Here is an 18,402-nt window from a genome sequence, read left to right as displayed (position 1 = left end):
TTCTTGTATTTAATCCTTCATGCTCAAAATGCATAGAATGGTTGCCTTTTTCCTGACTGAACCCCGAAAAGCTTGCTCCACTGAACACCTATCATAGCAGAACTTCTGTGTGCTTTTATGCTAAAAATAATCTTTGAATGGCCACAAGTTTTCTCCCCTCCAGGAGTGAGGAGGTCAAGGAAAGAAGATGAGACAGGAAAAAAAAAACTCTCGATCTGCTACATCTTTATCAGCCATTTGTATTTCTTCTATAAGTTATCTGGTCATTTGTTTTCTTCTAGATTTTCCCCCTTTTATAAAAAAAGATTTTATTTTTAATTAATCACCACACCCAGTGCAGGGCTTGAACTTACAACCCCGAGATCAAGAGTCACATGCTCTACCCACTGAGTAGCCAGGCACCTCTAGATTTTTTTCCTTTTTAATTGTATATTGCTCCTTTATTTTCTTGAGGAAACCCTTTGTATAACATAGATAGTGATCTTTTGTGGGCCACGTTTTTCCTGGAATATTGGGAAGAGGGAACGCCCCTCCTCCCCCAGTGTGCATACACACACACACTCTGACCCTCATACTCACACACTCAAACTCACTCACACATTCACGTGCACTGACACACTCACACCCACTCTCACACACTCATTTATTCTTACATTCACTCTCACACTACTCACTGTTTCACACATTCACACCCACACACTCATTCACTCTCACACTCACACTCACATTCACACTCCCACACATACTCACACACTCACGTACACTCACACTCACACACATACATCCCTGATGTCCACAGAGGAGAGGAATCCTAACCCCTCTCTCCATCTTCTCCCTCCTTTCTGTCTTTCTTTTTCCCTAGGGAAGAAACGACACTTGGTTCAGGGGGCCGCTGCTCAGGTGTGTCCACACCGACCCCTCGTTCCCCGGGGACACCTGAAATCGGTCAGGCAGCCCTTCTGCTCCTCCCCGGCTACTGGCGCAGACCCTCCGCTTTCCAGCCTCTCTGCCTGTGGCCCACAGGTAAGTCAGGGTGAGTGGGGACCAGAGACCCAGCTTCCCCACGGGTTTGTCTGTGGGTTACATAGTCTGGGTTCAGAGAAAAAGATGAAAAGATCTTCCTTTTTTGCATAACATGTTTCATGAGAAGTTTTGCAATTTGAGTTATTGACTAGTTTCCAGCCATTAATGAAGCTAACATTTTATTCTCCACTTGGCTCAATTCTTCATGCTTCCTTCGCTTTTTGGTTTTGTTTTAACTTTCTTTTTGGTGTCCACCACCACACACACCTTTTACAATCATCTTTGGTCAGAACTGTCAGTGTTTTCTGTTAGGGTTTTGGGGTTTTATTCCTTCAGCCATTATTCAACAAATATTATTTAAACATTCCCAACATGCCAGGTACCGTTTTTAGTTCTGGGAATACAACCATAGTAACAAAACCACACAGATCCCCTTCCCTCATGAACTGGGCATGCTAGTCATGTTTAGAAGGACATTCCCATCTGAAGATTATAAAAACAGTTGCCTGTGTTTTCTTCTAGTATTTTCATGGTGTTATTTTATTTTTAGATTTTTAGCCATTTGGAAATTATTTTTGTGAATGGTGTGAGGCAGGGAACCTACTTCCAAACGAGAGCTGATTGATTATCTCAACCATTCTTGTGTGCGTGTATAGTCTTTTCACCATGATTTGAAATGGCATCCATTGTCTTATAGTAACTTCCCACATACATCTGGTTTTATTTCAGACTCCTGTGGTAGGAAGCCTCCTAAAATGGTTCCTAATGATCCCTTCCTCCTGGTATTCCCACCCTTGTAGTCTCCTCCCCTCAAGTGTGGGCTGGACCTGGGGACTTGCTTCCAACCAAGAGAATACTACACAAGTGATGGGGTGTCACTTCGGAGATTGGGTGATAAAAGGCCATGACTGCCTCCCACTGGCTCTCTCTGGTTCTCTCTCACGTGATAACTTTGGTGAAGCCAGCCGCCATGTTGGGAACCACAGGAGAGAACCAATCATGTGTTAAGAAACTAAACGTGGTTGGGTTCTGACCAACAGTCAGGAAGGAACTGAGGCTGTTGGTCCAGCAGTCCATGAGGAGCTGAATCCCACCAGCAGTCACCAAGTGAGTTTGGAAGCAAATCCTGGCTCAGGTGAATCTTGAGGTGACTGTGGCCCCAGCTGGTGCTTGACTGTGGCCTGGCCTGAGCCACATCTGGTCTGACTCTGAGACCATGAGGTAATAAGTGGTACTGTTTTACGCCAGACACCCCCACACTGTTCCCAGCCCTCTGCTCAAAGGTGGGGTTCTTCAACCTCTGGGCAAGTCTTAGAGTCTGGCTTTGTACCCCTTCTCCTTGGGACAGTGGCAGCACTGGTAGGATTGGCCCAGGAGGCCCCTGCCACAGCCTGATGGAGAGGTTCCCAAAGCCTGTGTGACACACGATCACAAGTTCCTATTCTCTCATTTGGGATAATGATGTAAGTACTTACCTTGAATTTTCTTTCCAAGTTTTAATAAGAAATAATTAACATTTGTAAATGTGTAAATTTAAGGTGTGTAAATTTAAGGTGAACGACATGACGGCTTGATTTACGTACACTGTGGAATGACAGTAGGCTCAGCTCACATCCGTCTTCTTATATAGATACAGTAAAAAGAAAGAAGAAAAGAAAAAAGGGGAAAAAATCCTCCTTGTGATGACTCAGGATCTACTCTCTTCAACCTTCCCATACCTCTAATTTTTAAGAGAAGCATATACATATAGAAAGAGCAAGTAAGTGGAATTCCAACCACAGAGGGTCTTTTTAAACATAATTTGGAGGAAACAACTTTGAGCAACCTGCAGGCATGATGTAGTTCCTTCTTGTTAGAGATTAGCAAGCCTTTCTTGGAAGGACATGGAGTCTGTGGTGTAGGTTGCTTAAGCAAAACAGGCAAGAGCTAAAGAAAGACAAACAAAGGAAGGATGGAGCAAAGGAAAGAAGGATGGGTTACCCAGCTCAAACTTGTCCCTGCGCCCGAGGCACAGGAAGCCGATATCCAAGACACGGTTCTGAAGCAAGGAAAGCTTTATTATCAGAAGGGCAGCTCAATGAGAAGGCAGGGGGTCATTCCCAAAACTGCCTTGCCCTGTTGAGCCGAAGGACAGCTTATATGATTGGGGAAGGAGGTGAATACAGAAGACGAGGGTTTCTTGAAACCTCCAGTGGTGGTGGGGGTGGAGGGGCTTGAAACAGCCTGGAGGCAAGCACTCTTCTAGACAGTGAGATGCTATTTGGGACCTGGTACATTCAGATATGTCAAGACAAATGTTACTGCCCTGTCCCCATTAGGTTTCTACAACAGTGGGTAAACAGGGAGTAGGGGTAAAAAGGCAGTTAATGATTGATCTTGCATGAGGTTAAGAAGTACATAAAACATAAGTAGGGAACAAAGCACAATGTGGAGCTAAGTTAATAATGCAACTAATACAACTATAGTTCTGCTTATGCTTTCAAAAGAGGTATAGGAACTGAGCATCTGGCCTTAGAAGGAAGAAAGATTCCCCTCTTCCCACCAGAAGAAGGAAGTCCTGATACTTTGGTATCATGAAGTCTCACGTAGAGAGTTTTCCCAAGAAAACCTGAAAATGATCCACCAAGGTGGAATGTGAATGTGGAAAAAGTCATAACGAGGACTCTTTCTGCTTCCTGATTAAACAACATTGTGCATTGAGGATATTAATGATTTCATGTATTATATGGAGATTACAGCAATAATTTCATCCTGAGTATTTAGAAGCTTTAATGCTGACCTTGCCCACCTCAAATTTCTAAAAGAGAAAACAATAGCATGTAATGTACAAATGAGAAAAGCAGATGTTGTCATGGAGAGAGAGAAAATAAACAGGATTATAAGAAATATGTGCAAATTTATGCCAATAGTTTGGAAAATCTCGCTGAAATGCACAACTATCATGTAGAAGATACCAAAACTAATTCAAAGAGCAGTAGAGATGCTAATGAAAAAGAGAAAAGATGAAAATCTTTCTGATGTGGTATTTAATCGGATGCTCAATTTCATACTCCGCCGTAGAAGAAGCGGATTACATTAATACCCTCCCGCAGAAGATAGGTACAGCTCCCAGGAGGGTCTTTTACTTTGGACACTGATCCTTGATATGAGAATACCAGCTGTTATGTAACAAAACAAAGCAGTTTTCAAAAACCAACAATGTCTCCTTTTATTTTTTGAAGATTTTATTTATTTATTTATTTCAGAGAGACAGAGCACGAGAGCTTGCATGAGCTGCGGGAGGGAATCTTAAGCAGACTCTGCTGAGCACAGAGCCTATGAGGGGCTCAATCTCACAACCCTGAGACTATGACCTGAGCTGAAACCAAGAGGTTTCGGAGGCTCAACTGGACGGAGCCGCCCAGGCGCCCCAACAATGGCTCCTCTTAAACAGTGAAGTACTAAACCCCAGAATAATGGTAGGAAAAAAAAATGGAAAACCGTATTTAATAATGAACCATTTATAAACCCATCGCCCAGACAGTTCAATAATCAAGGTCATTTGAGGTTTTAAGTTCTTTTAAAGCAAGTGACTTTTAAGCAATAGATTATCTTTACATTATTTAACTGATCCCAGAGGAAGGGTATACAGATGGGAGGAAAATTTCCCCATTCATTCGGTGCAACTATCACATTCCTAAAATGTGGGGAGAGAGCATATAACCCCCCCTTTGGAAAGAAAACCCAAGGTCGGGAAGATCCTTTTCAGAATGGAGGTCAGCTGCTTTACCTGAACTCAGTCCTGCCTCCCAGAAACAAATGAGTCCCTCTGATGCTAATAAACATGTTAATTTACTCTTAGTTATTCATATTCAGACTTGATGAATAATTTAGCTGTTTCTAATGCTGGTGAAACACTGCTCAGGCTAAATTATGTAACTCGTGAAAGTTGATGATGATTCAAAAATTATGTCAGTATACATAAAGGATTCAGCAGCAGGCTTAGCAAATTTCTTTAAGAAGCATGAAATTCAGACTATGACACCCCGATGGATGATTGCGGCATTAAGAGAGACATCCCTCTGTTCTCTTTTTACTGCAACAGAATTTAAAATATGTGATATTTGCCAGCTTTTTAATACTGAAATCCAAATTTTAAAGCAATGCTTGTTCATCACTATCATTTTAAACTTTGTCTTCCATGTCCCCCAGATCTGATAAACCCAGCACAAAAAGAGATCTATAGATTAAACTTACTTATAAATGCAGACACAAAATCATCAATAAGGTATCGGCAAGTCAAACACAGAAATGTTTTAACGGAATATCTGAACCAGTAGAATTCATTCCAACAAGGCAGTGATGGTTCCAATGTAGGAAATCCATCGGCACAAAAAATAAAAGGAGAGACCCTAGAAGTAAATCCTATGACATTAGAAGTCACTCCATAACCCAGGGCCATTGTCTCCCTGGTGGGTTTGGGGTTCCAAGGGACTGTCCCACCATCGTAGCTTCCACGTCACCGAGCTGGGAATTGTCAAAGCAAAAATGGTTAAACAGACAAGGACGACTTTATTCAAGGCTACTGCAATAAGGAGGAGAGACTAGAACCAAGTGAGAACTGGACTCTGCTGGAACAAGATGGTGACGGTGGTGGTGGTGAGGCAGCTGTGTGTATGTCCTGGTGAGAGAGAGGGACATCATGGGCCATCTGTGTTTGCTAATGGGCTTTGCCCAAAGGAAAAGCAGACCCACTCTAGCCAAGGTTACAAATAGAAACAGTCAGCATTACTACCGAGAGGTCTTACAAGGTGGCATTTATCTTGGTGACTTCACGGCCATGATCCATATCTGGCCCCTAGCCTTCCAGGCCTAGAACATCTGTTTCCCAGGGCCTGCAGCTGACTGGACTCCCGGAAGTCAGACCCAATTTATGAAAGTCACAGAAACATGTCAGTTTGTCATGAGCAATTCAATAGGCGAGCTGGACAGGGTGCTGAGCAATAAGGAGGAGAGACTAGAACCAAGTGAGAACTGGACTCTGTTGGAACAAGGGACCATCCTATTAGAGATGAGAAATGTTTCTACTTCCTTTGTATTAACATGACCTTCTTAAAAATATAAAATGATGTTGATGGTAAAGGTTGGTTTCTTTTTAATTGTTTTTGATTTAGAAATAAAAGTTGATATTCTTTTTCTCCTGTTTTTGCTTTTTTTCCCCCTTCATTCATGAATATCAATGAAAACTCAATGTCTGGAAACACATATGCAGAGGTTGGAGGCTGAGAAGCGAGGGATTAGAGGGGAAGGATGCCTCCACTTACTAACTGGGGGAGCAGAGAGGAGGCCTCTGGTAGGAAGGGGGTCCCACATCCAGCACGCAGGGTGTGGGGAAGGAAGTGCACTTGGGAGCTGGGAAGGGACAGAACAGGACTGTCTCTTGAGTTTTTTAGAACAGAGACTGGGGCATGGGGAAGAAGGAAGTCAGCCGTCAGGGAGATCCCCCCAAATCACTACCTCTGCAAAGACCTGCCCTGGCTCCATAGGGTGCCCAGCCCCTCTGTCCCAAATTAGTTTCAAATGCACAGGCCTTGTGAGAACCCGCCTTTCCCTGGATTGGGGTTAGTCCAGACTCTTCTCTTGTTCCCGATCCTTGGTATGATTTGGTTCTTTTGAATTAATAGTTTTGAATGAGGCAGAAAAAGTGGTAAGATGTGCCTTGAGAGATTAGGTTGGAGATTTCTTAAGACACAGGGCTGCCTGACACGAGAAGGGGCCCGGGGAGATTAGGGATTGGGGTTTGGTGGGGACATGGGGATGTTGAGTGGGTCCAGGCTGTAGGGGACCATCAGCTCCTGGTCTGCCCGATCACTGCCATCAAGGCAATGGACAACCCGTCACCCCAGCTGTCTTTTTCCTGATGGAAGAACCTAAGTGACTGACCCTCCTCCAGGCCTCCTCAAGGTAGCCCGAGGAGAGAGGGGCTCCAGGTTGGGGGCTGTGGCTGGTAAGGTGGGCCCTCAGCCATGGTACAAGCCCATCAGCCCCATGCCCGGACCCCTTCCCTGGGCCTGATCAACCTTGGGAGCCTTTGCCTCAATGCTGCAAATCACATCCCTTTTTTTCTACGTGTGGTCCTCCATCTCAAATCTTAAAAGAGGATAAGATCATGCGGGAATAAAATGACCAGTTAAGGATTTTATGTAATTCATGATCAATGACGAAACCAAGCAGATGTTACAGCCAGTTCAAAGGAGAGTCCAAAGAATATACACATTTATATTTACAGATTAGGAACATTGGAATGAACTGTGTGTCTGTGTTGTGTGTGGGGGGCGGAGGGGGGAGTGTTGTCCTTCCACTGGGCAGAATTTGCTTGCATTTCTGGAGAAAAGGATTGCTTTTCATTGCTATCAGTTACGTGCAATTTATAGAATCATAAACTAGCTCAAAAACAGTAGAAGCCTAGAATCAGATTTCCCTCACCCATTAACAGTGCGTGTGCTCTAAACAAAGTGTGATTTTCCTTCGGAGACAACCAGCTATCTTTTTTGCTTATTCCAAATTTCCTTAAGAGACAAAGAGGAATTTTTAAGTATCTGGTTAAAGCTTATGTAGTTTCTAGCAAGCCGGGGGCAATAAAGAAATTGGACCACAACTATTATTCATAACCAGATGTGTCATGGCTTGGCATTCACTTTATCTCCTGGGCTGTCTCTATCTTTTTCTTTAGGGATTATCTAAATATATGCCTAAGGACTTTCAGAGCCTTGCTGGCAATCTCTACTGTCCTGTGCTATGTTTTAAGATAATGGTGGCATGGCTCTCTTCCCTCTATTCCCAGCTCAGGGTGAAGGGGACTGGGAGAGGTACATCTGCACCTGGCCCAGAGGGTGGGGGCTTGCTGGTCTGTTTGGGGCTTACGAATGTCCTGGGTGCCATAGGGAGGCAATGACCCCACTTGGGAACTGAACCATCTCCATGGAAGCTTCTAGGCACGCATGGCATGTCGACCCCTCTCATGGGCAGGCAAAGCTGGGGGTCCGGGATGGTCTGCCCCTTGGAGGGCTCTGGAGTATTTCCTGATACAGCACAGCTCCTAGGCACCGGCCAAGAGTAGGACAATCATCCTCCTCGGGTCCCCAGCCTGGCCCCTCCAAAGCACCACATTCAAGGACAGGCTTCTAGACCCCAACCCAGGGCCCCTTCCCCAGCCTCCCACCGCACCCTCTATGGGAGCAGACCTTTTCTCCTTGGGCTTCTCCTCGCCCTCAAGATTGCCCCCCTCTTCGCCTGCTCCCCCCCAAACAGCTGAAGGCCTGGGGGAAGTGTGAGTATCCTAATCTCACTTAATCCTTACGGTAGTGGTATGAAGCAGAGAAACAGCTATGACTGTTCCCATTCTACAGATGACAAAGTTGAGACTCGGACAGTTGAAGTCACTTGTTCAGGACCGCACAGCTCAGTGCAGAGCAGGATTCAGCACCCTCCCCTCCGGGGACTGCAAAGTTAGCTCTCCTGCCCCAGCTCCAGGCCCACTCGAGTCGTGAGCTCCCATGGGAGGGGAGCCCCGCCACTGGAGAGCGAGACCGCCTCGTTTCTCATTTCTCAGCCGGGACTCTTCCCTCTGTCCCCACGTGGGGGCTTCTTCTCATCTGTCTTAGGAGAGAACAAGTGCTCTGAGGTCCTATCTTTCTCGCAACCACTGTTTGGTATCTGACACCCCCTTTGCCCCGTGACTCACCCTTGATGATAGGGATGTAGCTTGGGGGAGCAGGGTTGGGCCTCCTCTCTGGTTCCCCAGTTTGGGCTCAGGTCACCCTTGCCATGACTTGCCCTGTGTCCGGCCCTTCTCTGGCCTCAGCAGGACCAGGGGTCCAGGGCCAGGGCCTGTACTAAAGGAGAAGTAGCGAGGGGCTCAGGCGCCAGAATGAGGTGTGTTAAATGTGGGGTGTCTCTGGAACATCTGAGGGAAGGTGTCCTCTGGGCAGTGGGCTTCGTAGCTGTGGGGCTGGGAGGAGAGAACTGAGCTGGAGAAACACCGGGAGGGATGTGGGAGAGCCCTGCAGGGAGGAGCCCGGGCCAGGGAGGATGGAGAAGGGCCTGTCAGAGGGGGCGGTGGGGAGCTGAGAGCTTACACGGGAGACACGTGTAAGGCCCTGGGACAGGCCACGGTCTGGCAGCCACGTCTGAGGATCGGGGTGAGTCCAGTGACAGGCCGACGGGTGACAAGGCAAGGTCCTGGGTGACACTGGCGAGAGCCGGTGCTGGAGTGTGGGGGGCGGGAGCCGGACTGTGGCCTGAGAGAAGTGGGAGGAGGAACACGGCTCTTGGGCAAAGCTTGGCTGCAGAGGGAGGACGGAGGAGATACGGAAGCTCATTGTGGGTCCTGGCTGGGCGAGGGCAGGTGTCGTTTCAAAGATGGAAGAGCGTTGACTATGTTTTCCGGTCTGAGGAAGCAGACCAGACAAAGAGGGGACCTGCTGATGGGGCTGAGGGACACGGAAGGGGACGGCCCTGGGGTAGGGAAGGGGGTGCGATGACAAGGAACAAGAGTGCCCTGAGCTTGGACCTGGAAAAACCTGCTGGCCAAGTGCCTGCCTCTAGAGAAGGTTCCAGCATTGCTTCGGTGTGACCCATCACATGACTGCCCCCCACCCCCACTGCCACTCCCACCCCCAGGAGCTGACGCCGCATCTACCCGGCAAAGCAATGTGTCTGAAGAACCAGGGACCCATTGCCCTGGATCAAACCACCCACATGTGTGGCTGAAAAGAGCAGGCACTGATTAGGGTGTCCCCATTCCATGGGTGGTTCTGCTCCATGAAGCCAGGGGGGGTCATCCATGTAGCAGCAGTTAGCTGGGAGCCAGGCTGTGGCTGGAATGCCAGGGACGGCCACACTAGTGTCACCGGGCCGCCTCCCTCCCCTCCGTGGGGGCCGCTCACCCTCCAGGGTGTCTGTCTGCACGAGGCCTTGACACCCGACAGCCCCGTGGCTTCACCCGCAGGCTGACTGGGAGCCCACAAGCTCTAGCCCTTGCCGGCCTGCCCCAGAGGTCCCACACCTCACTTGGCCGCACCCTGCTGGCTGACCCAAGTCCAGGGGGAGGAGAAATCATTCCCACCTGTGAAGAAGAGGCGCCACGAAGTCACAGCATAGAGGGGTGTGCGGGTGGGAGGGACGGTGGCCATCGTCTTTGGAAGCAGCTGGCCACGGCATTCTTTCGAGATAGACACTTGCAGTGAAAATGTCTTCGGTGTTTTTTTTTAACTGCTCAGTGAATGCTAAGGAAAAGAGAAAAAAAAAATTCCTTTATTACATAAATGGGAATTGATTATGGGAAAATGACAAGATAACGTTTCACCAAAAAGGAAAATGAGAATCCCCTGAAATCTTGTTCCCTAGAGAAAACGCACAGGAGGTGGGTCACTCTGGAGAGTTCATCCTGCGAGACCTTTGGCCAGAAACAACCTTTTCCGACAATTAAAATTCTGAAATTTTAGATATATTGCCATCCCTGAATAATCATGGGAAATCATGAATGGAGCCTGAGATGTAATTGGTACAGAGAGGAACGTGAAATCTAATTTACCGGATGTCTGCTGGGTGTCTGGCAGTATGCTGGGCTCCTGTTCCCCAGATGCTCACAGCAGAACGGGAGACAGACGAGTGGACAGAGAATTTCAGCTCCGTGTGGTGGGAGCTAGAGCAGAGGGGCGCCGGGGGGCCCTGGGCACTCAGGCTGGGAAGGGGCAGGAGGAGAGAGAGGACAAGTTTCTCCCATGTGCAATGACCCCCGCGGGATAGGCTGAAACTTGAGCAGAGGTGCGCCAGGGCCAGGAGCCAAAGGGGAAAAGCATAAAGAGATACGGGCAGGTGGACGAGGAATTTACAAAAGGACTTTTGATGTGATGTAGTATGTCCCAGCATTTAGTGTTCCTTATTTCCAGACGGGCACTGGATCCTTTTTTACAAGCTGTTTTTGTAACACAAGTACCCAAACCCACATGAAACAGTTTAGCTTAATAAATTATTATAAGGGGAATATCCTTTTAATTGCCTCTCCCAGGACAGGAGAGAGATCCTCACCAGCCATGCAGAGCCCTCCACGCACTGCTCCCAGGCTAGCCTCCCAGCGCCTCCAAACCAATACCCTGGCTCCTAGGGCGGCATCTACCACCTCCCCGAATGTCCTTCTGCTGCATCAGCCACTGTGTGTCTCTGAACACTACGCGTACTTTGCCTTTTATCACCTATATGTACCCACCAGCTTCTCTTTTCTCCTCCTGCAATGTATTTGCTTACATACTTCTCATGTTGAAACTGAATCAGGCAGTTGAAGTATAAATATATATTTATTATTTCGAGAGCAAAATGCTGCACTAATTAAGGATGGTGAAAGCTATTAATTTTATGAAGAAAACTGTAATTACGAGCTTTAAAAGTTAAATAGGGACATAGATGGATGGTTAGTACAAATATCAAGACAGTGTGTTTGCTTGATAATTTCAGGAAGACTATTACAGACGAGCCTATTAAATGTACATAACAGTAAAAGGCAGAAAGTCGAGATTTAATTCTATTACAATTCTAATCTCTGCAGAAATTTGAGGGTATTAGCCTTCCTCACACAGAACAGAATCTCTTTAAGAATTCTGTTCCATTTCTGGGTGGTTTAATGCCTTTTAGGCCATTGATCCTTCAGGCAAAGGACCTGGTTAAGAATTGTTCATACCTTGGGAGAGTAAATTAGAAGCAAAATGCCAACTTTGCCGGGCCCAGATCTCACAGAGGACAAAGTTCCCAGCAGAGCCTCCATGAGCAAGTGTCTTTGAGGCAGATGTGGTGAAGGGGGGAAGCGGGAAGGAAAGGGAGCTGGGATTACAGATCAGCAAGTCATTCCAGGCAACCGTTTGTGCTAATTCTTCTAACCTCGATACAGCAGACGCGATGCAAATGCCTTAGGATGCCACTCCTCGTAGTTTTGAGTCTTCGGAGACTAAAATTTCAACAACATGCTTGTAGAAATGACAGCCCCGGGGGTTGTAGATGAGGCTTTCGGGATATACCTAAGCCACTAATCCTGAGTGCGGAGTTCCTTCTAGAAACATATCGCTAGAAACTTTGACCTGAATTACATTGCTTGTTCTAAGCCGGTGATGGTTGACTTGGGCCCTGGTTGTCCTCGGGGCCCTGAGCTCTGCTTGTGGGGACATCAGCCGAGTGATGAGGGGCAAGAGGGAAACTTGGGGCCTGGGGGGAGCCAGGCTCAGGGCACAGGTTGGCAGACGCTATCTGGAACCTGAGTTTTACAGCTGGGGAGGCCTCACAGTGAGGCTCAGGGATGGCAAGTGGCCCCCAAAGGTGACACAGCCAAGTAGAAGCTCAGTCAAGGTTGGAGCTCTGAGCTGAGCTCTAGTGTCTATGAGAGCTTTCTGGACAAGGGCAGCCACTCATCGGCCCAGGCTCACGTTCCCGCCCTGGGGCCCAGGGAAGAGAACACGGCCACTTCCTGCGACTCCTCAGGTCCTGTTTCCAACCATCCTCCGTTTGGCCCAGCATTTGTTGTGAGCTCATTAGCTGTGAATCCACGTGCACTCACCTCTACACACCCGCCCAACGATAAGGCGACCACCCTGAGTTGGCTTTCCTGCGGGGGATTGTTCTCTGTCTGCAGCCTAAGGGTTCAAACACACAGTCCTTTCCCCCCTTTACATCCGGTTCCCCTTCCTGACATTTCATAATCTACCAGGGATGCTCCATATTCTGATATGGGAAGCTCCCCTCCCGAGCCCAGTCCCACTGAAACCAGGACTGTTCTTTCTCAGAAAGAAACTGGGAGAAACACAGTAAGTCAACCAGGCAAGTGGGAGGGGGATGAGGCTGGGTTCAAGATTCAACCACTCTAGAGCGGGAATGGATTGCAGCTGGAATCCACCTCTCACGGAGTTTATTAGGGCAAATCTCCAGGAGGTCCCTCCCCTCAGGGTAGGTTCGCAACAATTCTGGGGCGAGGAGGTCCTGGCTTACAGCCCAGCTCCGCCTGGGGTTGTCCCCAGGACCTCCACCTGCTTCTCACTCTGCTGGCGCTGCATTTCTGATCTCGTCTACACTGTCCCTAAGCCCGCCTTGGAGCCTCAAAGACCCACAGGCCCTTCTGTTTCACAGAATTCATCCTCCTTAATGCAACTGCGGTTTCAAACCACACCCCTCCCCTGCTATTCCAACACAAAGAGACACAAGTTTAGGGTTTGGGTTTTGTTGTACAATAAAAATATTTTATTACAATTTTTTTCAGCTAACCATGTCTGAACATTTTGGAATTCATTCCCTTGGACTTTTTTCTAATCCATGTAGGACTACCTGCTCCTCCATAACACAGGATTCTACTTTAGAGTAGCCTAAAGTGTTATTATTGTAACATGTCACTATTTGTGAATATTTATATTGTTTATAATCCCTTCCGCACCCCCCACCCCCAACGTTGCTGAACTGAATGGGACTCTGAGAACAAAAGTAACAAGAACATTGGGTTTGCCACTTGTTAAAACATTACAAAGCCAGAACAATGGGAACAGTGGGGTACCATTGAGAGCAGAATGTAAGATAAGAAAATTGAAATCCTAGAAACCCACTAAGTATATCAGGGTCTTTCCAGATCATAAACTGGCATTTTGGACACATGGACGAAGAGTGGGTGTTTCAGCAAACGATGGAAGAACACCCAGGCCACTTGTTTGGGGAAAACATAAAGGAAGCTGTCCTTCTGACATTCGTACATTCCAAACCCATCACAATTCAACACAAAAAGCTTGAAACACAAGAACTAGAAAAAATATAAATTAGGACCAATGTAGTTTCAAAGGCGGGGGAAGGCCTTTGTAAATTGGACACCAAAAGCCGAGCCGGCAAATCTCAACATGCAGAGAAGCCTACATTGTGTAGGTCTACAAGCCTCAGATACAAAATTCAAAGACAAACTACAAACTAGGGGGAAAACATGCACCATCCATGAAAGGCTGCATGTAAACAGTTTAAAAAACTTAATTGGGAAAAGATGAACACCCCAGAGAACAAAGTCCCTAACGGGCTTAGCCCGGTCAAAAAATACAAATGCCCAGGAAATACAAAAATGCGTGCAATCTTGATAGTTATCAAATAATGCAAATTAAAATGATTTAATGCCCCCCCCCCTTTTTTTTTTTTTTTTTTGCATATCTGAAAGGCACAGATTTTAAGAAACCATAATCCTCTGTGTGGACCCAGACATAGATCCAAAGCCCCTGGGCCGTGGCCGGGAGAGGTGGGAGCTGTTAAGTTCTTTCTGGAGGGAGGGCAGCAGTGTGACTCGGATTATAAAGCCCCAAAGGGTCCAGGCCTTTGATCGTTTTCCTTTTTTTCTTTGTTGAACGGTTGTTCCCAATATTTCTGGAGTGCACATGGTTTCTGGACACCCCTCCGAGTCCCAACTTCGGCAGGCCCCACCGGCCGGGACATAGAAGGCAGGTCACTGTAGCTCGCGGGCAGCACGCACAGCGATCTCTCAGGCCAGCCTTCGCTACCCCCCCAGCCCCGGCGGGGCCTCCCGTGAGCTCAGCACAGTTCTCTTGCACGCCGCTTACCACGCCCAGTGCTTGGAGCACCCATCATGCTGGGGCTTTGCCACCGCACCTGGGGCTGCAGGGCCGGCCACCAGCAAGCGGGTCCTGCACTGCTCTCCCGAGCCTTCCCCGTCCAGGTCCCGGCCAGGGGGCCTCCTGCCTCCCTCCACACTGGGGCAGCGTCCGCGCCTGCTGGGGCCAGGCCACAGACCCAAGTCCTCAACGTAACCAGACACGTGGGCATCAGAACAGGCTCTGACCGAGACACGACATCGCAGAATGGGCTTAGCTCAGACCTCAAACTCACTAGTACATCAGTAGAAAGAGAAAGAAGACAGTGGTGAAAACAAGGAAATCTGGTAAAAAACAAAACAAAACAAAAACAAAACAACAAAACAAAACAAAAAGCCCCAAAAACCCAAAAACCAGGGGCAAATACAATGAGTATACAGGAAGCTCTAATAATTTGGAACCTAAAAGTAAGTTAATGTGAAAGAAAAATGTGCGTGTGTCTGTGTCCATCTGTCTATCTGTGAGAGAGAGAGCGAGGCAGTGGGGAAGGGAGAATCGATTGGCTGAAGGTCCAGTAAGAAGGGAGGAGGCCCACTTACTTCCCCACCTCCAGCTGGTCCAACGGTGGGCGGGGAGGTAGACCTCCTCCCACTCATGTGCCTAGGAGCTGGAGGGTGTCAGCACACCTCCTCAGGCCTGCCGACATCCCAGGGGGGCAGCGACAGGTAGTCCTGCTGCTTGAGGGCCTTGAAGTGCCGGATGGCTGGCATCTGGGGAATGGCCTGGCCCAGGGCCTTCTTGGCCTGGAACACCTGGTCAGGGTCCCCGATCTCAGGACAGGGTCCTGGGGAAGAGGGCTTCGTCTGGGGTGAGAGAGGGCCAGAGCCCAGACCAGGGAGGAAGCAGTAGTCACCCACTTGCTGCAGGACCAGGAGCCCCTCGGGGTGTGGGGAGGCAGGGGCCCCCTCTGCTCTGGGCTCCCCCAGGCTTAGGATGGGGCTGCTGGCTGTAGGAGGGGCAGGACTGCCCAAAGGGGACTTGGGAGACTGGCCTGGGGTTGGAGGGACATCCACATAGCCCTCAATTTCTGGCTTGCTGGGGGCTGGGCCTGCATGGGGCCCGCCAACCACTCCAAGATCGAGGCTGTGGTTCTGGTCTGAGGGCAGGTGCGGAGGGTGAACTGTGGAGACAGAAGGCAGCCCCGTGGGCAAGGGGAGAGCCAGGTCTGTAGTGGTGACATAGCCAGAGGCCAGGAAGCCATCCTCAGGGCCCCTGGAGCCAGCGGGCCGAGGTGTGAGGGCCCCGTCCTTCGGGCTGGGGCTGTTCTTTGGGCCTTGACCGTCTACCATCAGCCCGGGTGCAGAAGGGGCAAGGCCTCCTCCTGACTCCAGGGAGGGGTTCCCCTCTGCGCCCGGGCCAGGGCTTCTCTCCAGATCCTTGGCCTGGCCCTGTGCCATCACCTGGGCCAGTGGGACCAGCTGCACCTGCCCCCCCCGCTGGCAGACACAGGTACTCCAGGGACCCCGGAGACTGCGGCTTCTGGCTCACGCCTGCCTGTGGGGGCGCGGGCTGGCCCAGCACGTCAGGCAGGGAGTGGCTGTGGGGGAGCCCCAGGTAGGGGCCATTGAAGTCGAAGCCGGAAGCCTGGCTCTCGGGCCTGCCCGCCGGGGCTGACAGGCCTGGCTGGGGGCCGCGGGCCTGCTCCGAGTACAAGTCCAAGGAGGCTGGAGTCGTGTCAGGCTCCGATGGTGATTCACGGGCATCTTTCGGATCCTCTGTGGTGAGAGGCGACACCTCGCTGTGTCTGTAGTCTACAGGGAACACGCTGGGGGGAGAATGGGCACAGGGACATTGGGGCCACTTTAGCTCATGCTGGGGCTGGATGGTGGCGGGGAAGTGGGGGGGAGGCCCGGCCCCACCCAGAGCTCACGGAGGGCACAGAGCAGGGCAAGGTCAGGGAGCAAGCCCAGAGAGGACACGGCACGGGACTTCAGTCCCCTGCGGGTCTTGCCCGCCAGCCTCCATGCTCTTGTTCAAGGTCTTCCTCTACCAGGTGTGGCTCCTCTCACCCCGTGCTCCTTCATCCGCCCAGCTTCAGGGACCGGGTGGATGCCCAGCCCATGCATGCCCAGTCATGCCCTCGTCCCTTCATTCCCCCCCCTCACCCATGTCATCAGCACCCCAGTGTGGAGTCTTCCTGGGCAGCAGGGCAGGGAGAGGTCATCTGCTCCAGTCTTCTGCCTCGGGTCAAGTCCAAGGTAGGGCCCTCCCTAACTCGGGAATCAGGAAGTTCCTCCTGACACCCAACCTAGGCTTTAGAGCAACCAGCCTCCATGGATCTCTCCATCCTGAGCCACAGGCCAGAGGCCACTTCCTCTGAGTCTTCAGCGTGTGATGGGGCCACCCTCCCGCCTCCTAGGGATCCCGTGCCCGGGCACTCACCCATCCAGCTCAGGGAAGAAGCTGCCTTGCAGCTCCTTGTGTGGGGGGCTCCTGCTGATGAGCACCGATAAGCTGCCTGGGAGCTGGAGCCCGGCACTCCCGTTCTGGGAAGAGAAGGGACATTTGTGCTGTGGGTGTGTGGGCCCTCGAGAAACTGAAGGGGGCGGTGAGGACTCACAGGGGATGCAGCGAGCCCGCAGACATAGAAGGGTCTCAGCAAGGTCAGGACCAGCCCCGGCCTCCTGACACCAGGAAGGAGAGGCCCAGAGAGGGGCTGGGACTTGCCGTGGGCCCTCGAGCACCCGGGGATGGGGACCTTCTTCTCACGAGGCCACAAATCTGGGGCGTCACTGCCTCCACAGCCACCCTAGTAGCCACGAGACCCCTCCACAGGCAAGCTGGCCGTGCCTGACCGAAAGGTCCCCGTGACCCACATGCCGACGACACCCACCTTGCGACCATCTCAGTATCCGGGATGTGCGCCCAGCCTCACTGCCCGCCCCTCTCAGTCCCCTTCACGAAGGGGTCCTGTGTCCACCCTCCGCAGGCCTCTCCCACCTGGCACCACCCTGGATCCTCCAAAGCTCAACTCTGATGTCCTGTCCTCGGGGAAGCCACTCGGCCTCCCGTCAGCCCACCGGCCCCTGCAGAACTGAACCTCCCCCTGAGGGCCGCCCCCCCCCCGACTCCTAGCAGGCCCCCCGTTCCACTCCACCCCTGCTCCACGGGAGCCCTGCAGGCAGGGCCAGCCCTGTGCGTCTGCAGGTGCCCAGATGATGGCAGAGCTGAGCTTGCTGGTGCCAGCCCGCCTCTTAGAGTTTCCTGGCACCTTCCCGGGCCACCTAGGCTTTGCGCTCAAAGCCACAGGAAAGTAGGGGAGACATAGGGACGGGGACATGGGCACAGGAGTGAGGAGCTCTCACCACCCCGCCGCCTTGACAGCTAGATCTTACCTGGAACAGGTGGCTCTTGCTGGGGTTGGGGATTTTCTCCTCCCACTTCCGGTTCAGCCTAGAAAGATACCAGGGAGGTAGAGCTGTCAGGGACCTCAGGGAAGCTGCCCCGCGCTCCTGTGCTGAGAGGAGACTGAGGCCCAGGGCGAAGGCGAGATTTGTCCAAGGCTCCCGGGGAGGAAGGGGCAGAGCAGGGACTAGAGGGAGCCAGTGTGGGGGCCTGGGCACCCCCACCCGTCACGGAGTCCCCTTACCTGTACCCATACATGCCACAGAAGCGCAGGGCGGGGAGCAACGCCAGAGTGGTGAAGACCAGGATGAGCACCAGGACCCACATGGGTAGCACTGCGGGTGCCAGGAAGGAAAAAAAAGAGCATTAGCATCTGGCG

At 50.6% G+C, this 18,402-nt stretch overlaps 1 protein-coding gene across 1 annotated transcript in view; it reads right to left on the bottom strand.

Moving 5' to 3' along the window:
- Window positions 1-13,185: 13,185 nt before the first annotated feature.
- CSF2RB (colony stimulating factor 2 receptor subunit beta) overlaps window positions 13,186-18,402 on the bottom strand; it is a 74,876-nt gene continuing 69,659 nt past the window's right edge. The window contains 5 exon segments of the mRNA XM_032416350.1: window positions 13,186-16,111; window positions 16,113-16,443; window positions 17,061-17,164; window positions 18,014-18,071; window positions 18,268-18,358. Of these exon segments, the coding sequence (XP_032272241.1) occupies window positions 15,296-16,111; window positions 16,113-16,443; window positions 17,061-17,164; window positions 18,014-18,071; window positions 18,268-18,358 (1,400 nt within the window). The 3' untranslated portion in view covers window positions 13,186-15,295.

This window comes from Phoca vitulina, unplaced genomic scaffold (assembly GCF_004348235.1).
Source record: "Phoca vitulina isolate PV1807 unplaced genomic scaffold, GSC_HSeal_1.0 scaffold19, whole genome shotgun sequence".
In the NCBI taxonomy this organism is placed as follows: domain Eukaryota; kingdom Metazoa; phylum Chordata; class Mammalia; order Carnivora; family Phocidae; genus Phoca; species Phoca vitulina.
The sequence above is the reverse complement of the archived record's forward strand: the minus strand, read 5'-3'. Positions and strand labels throughout refer to the sequence as shown.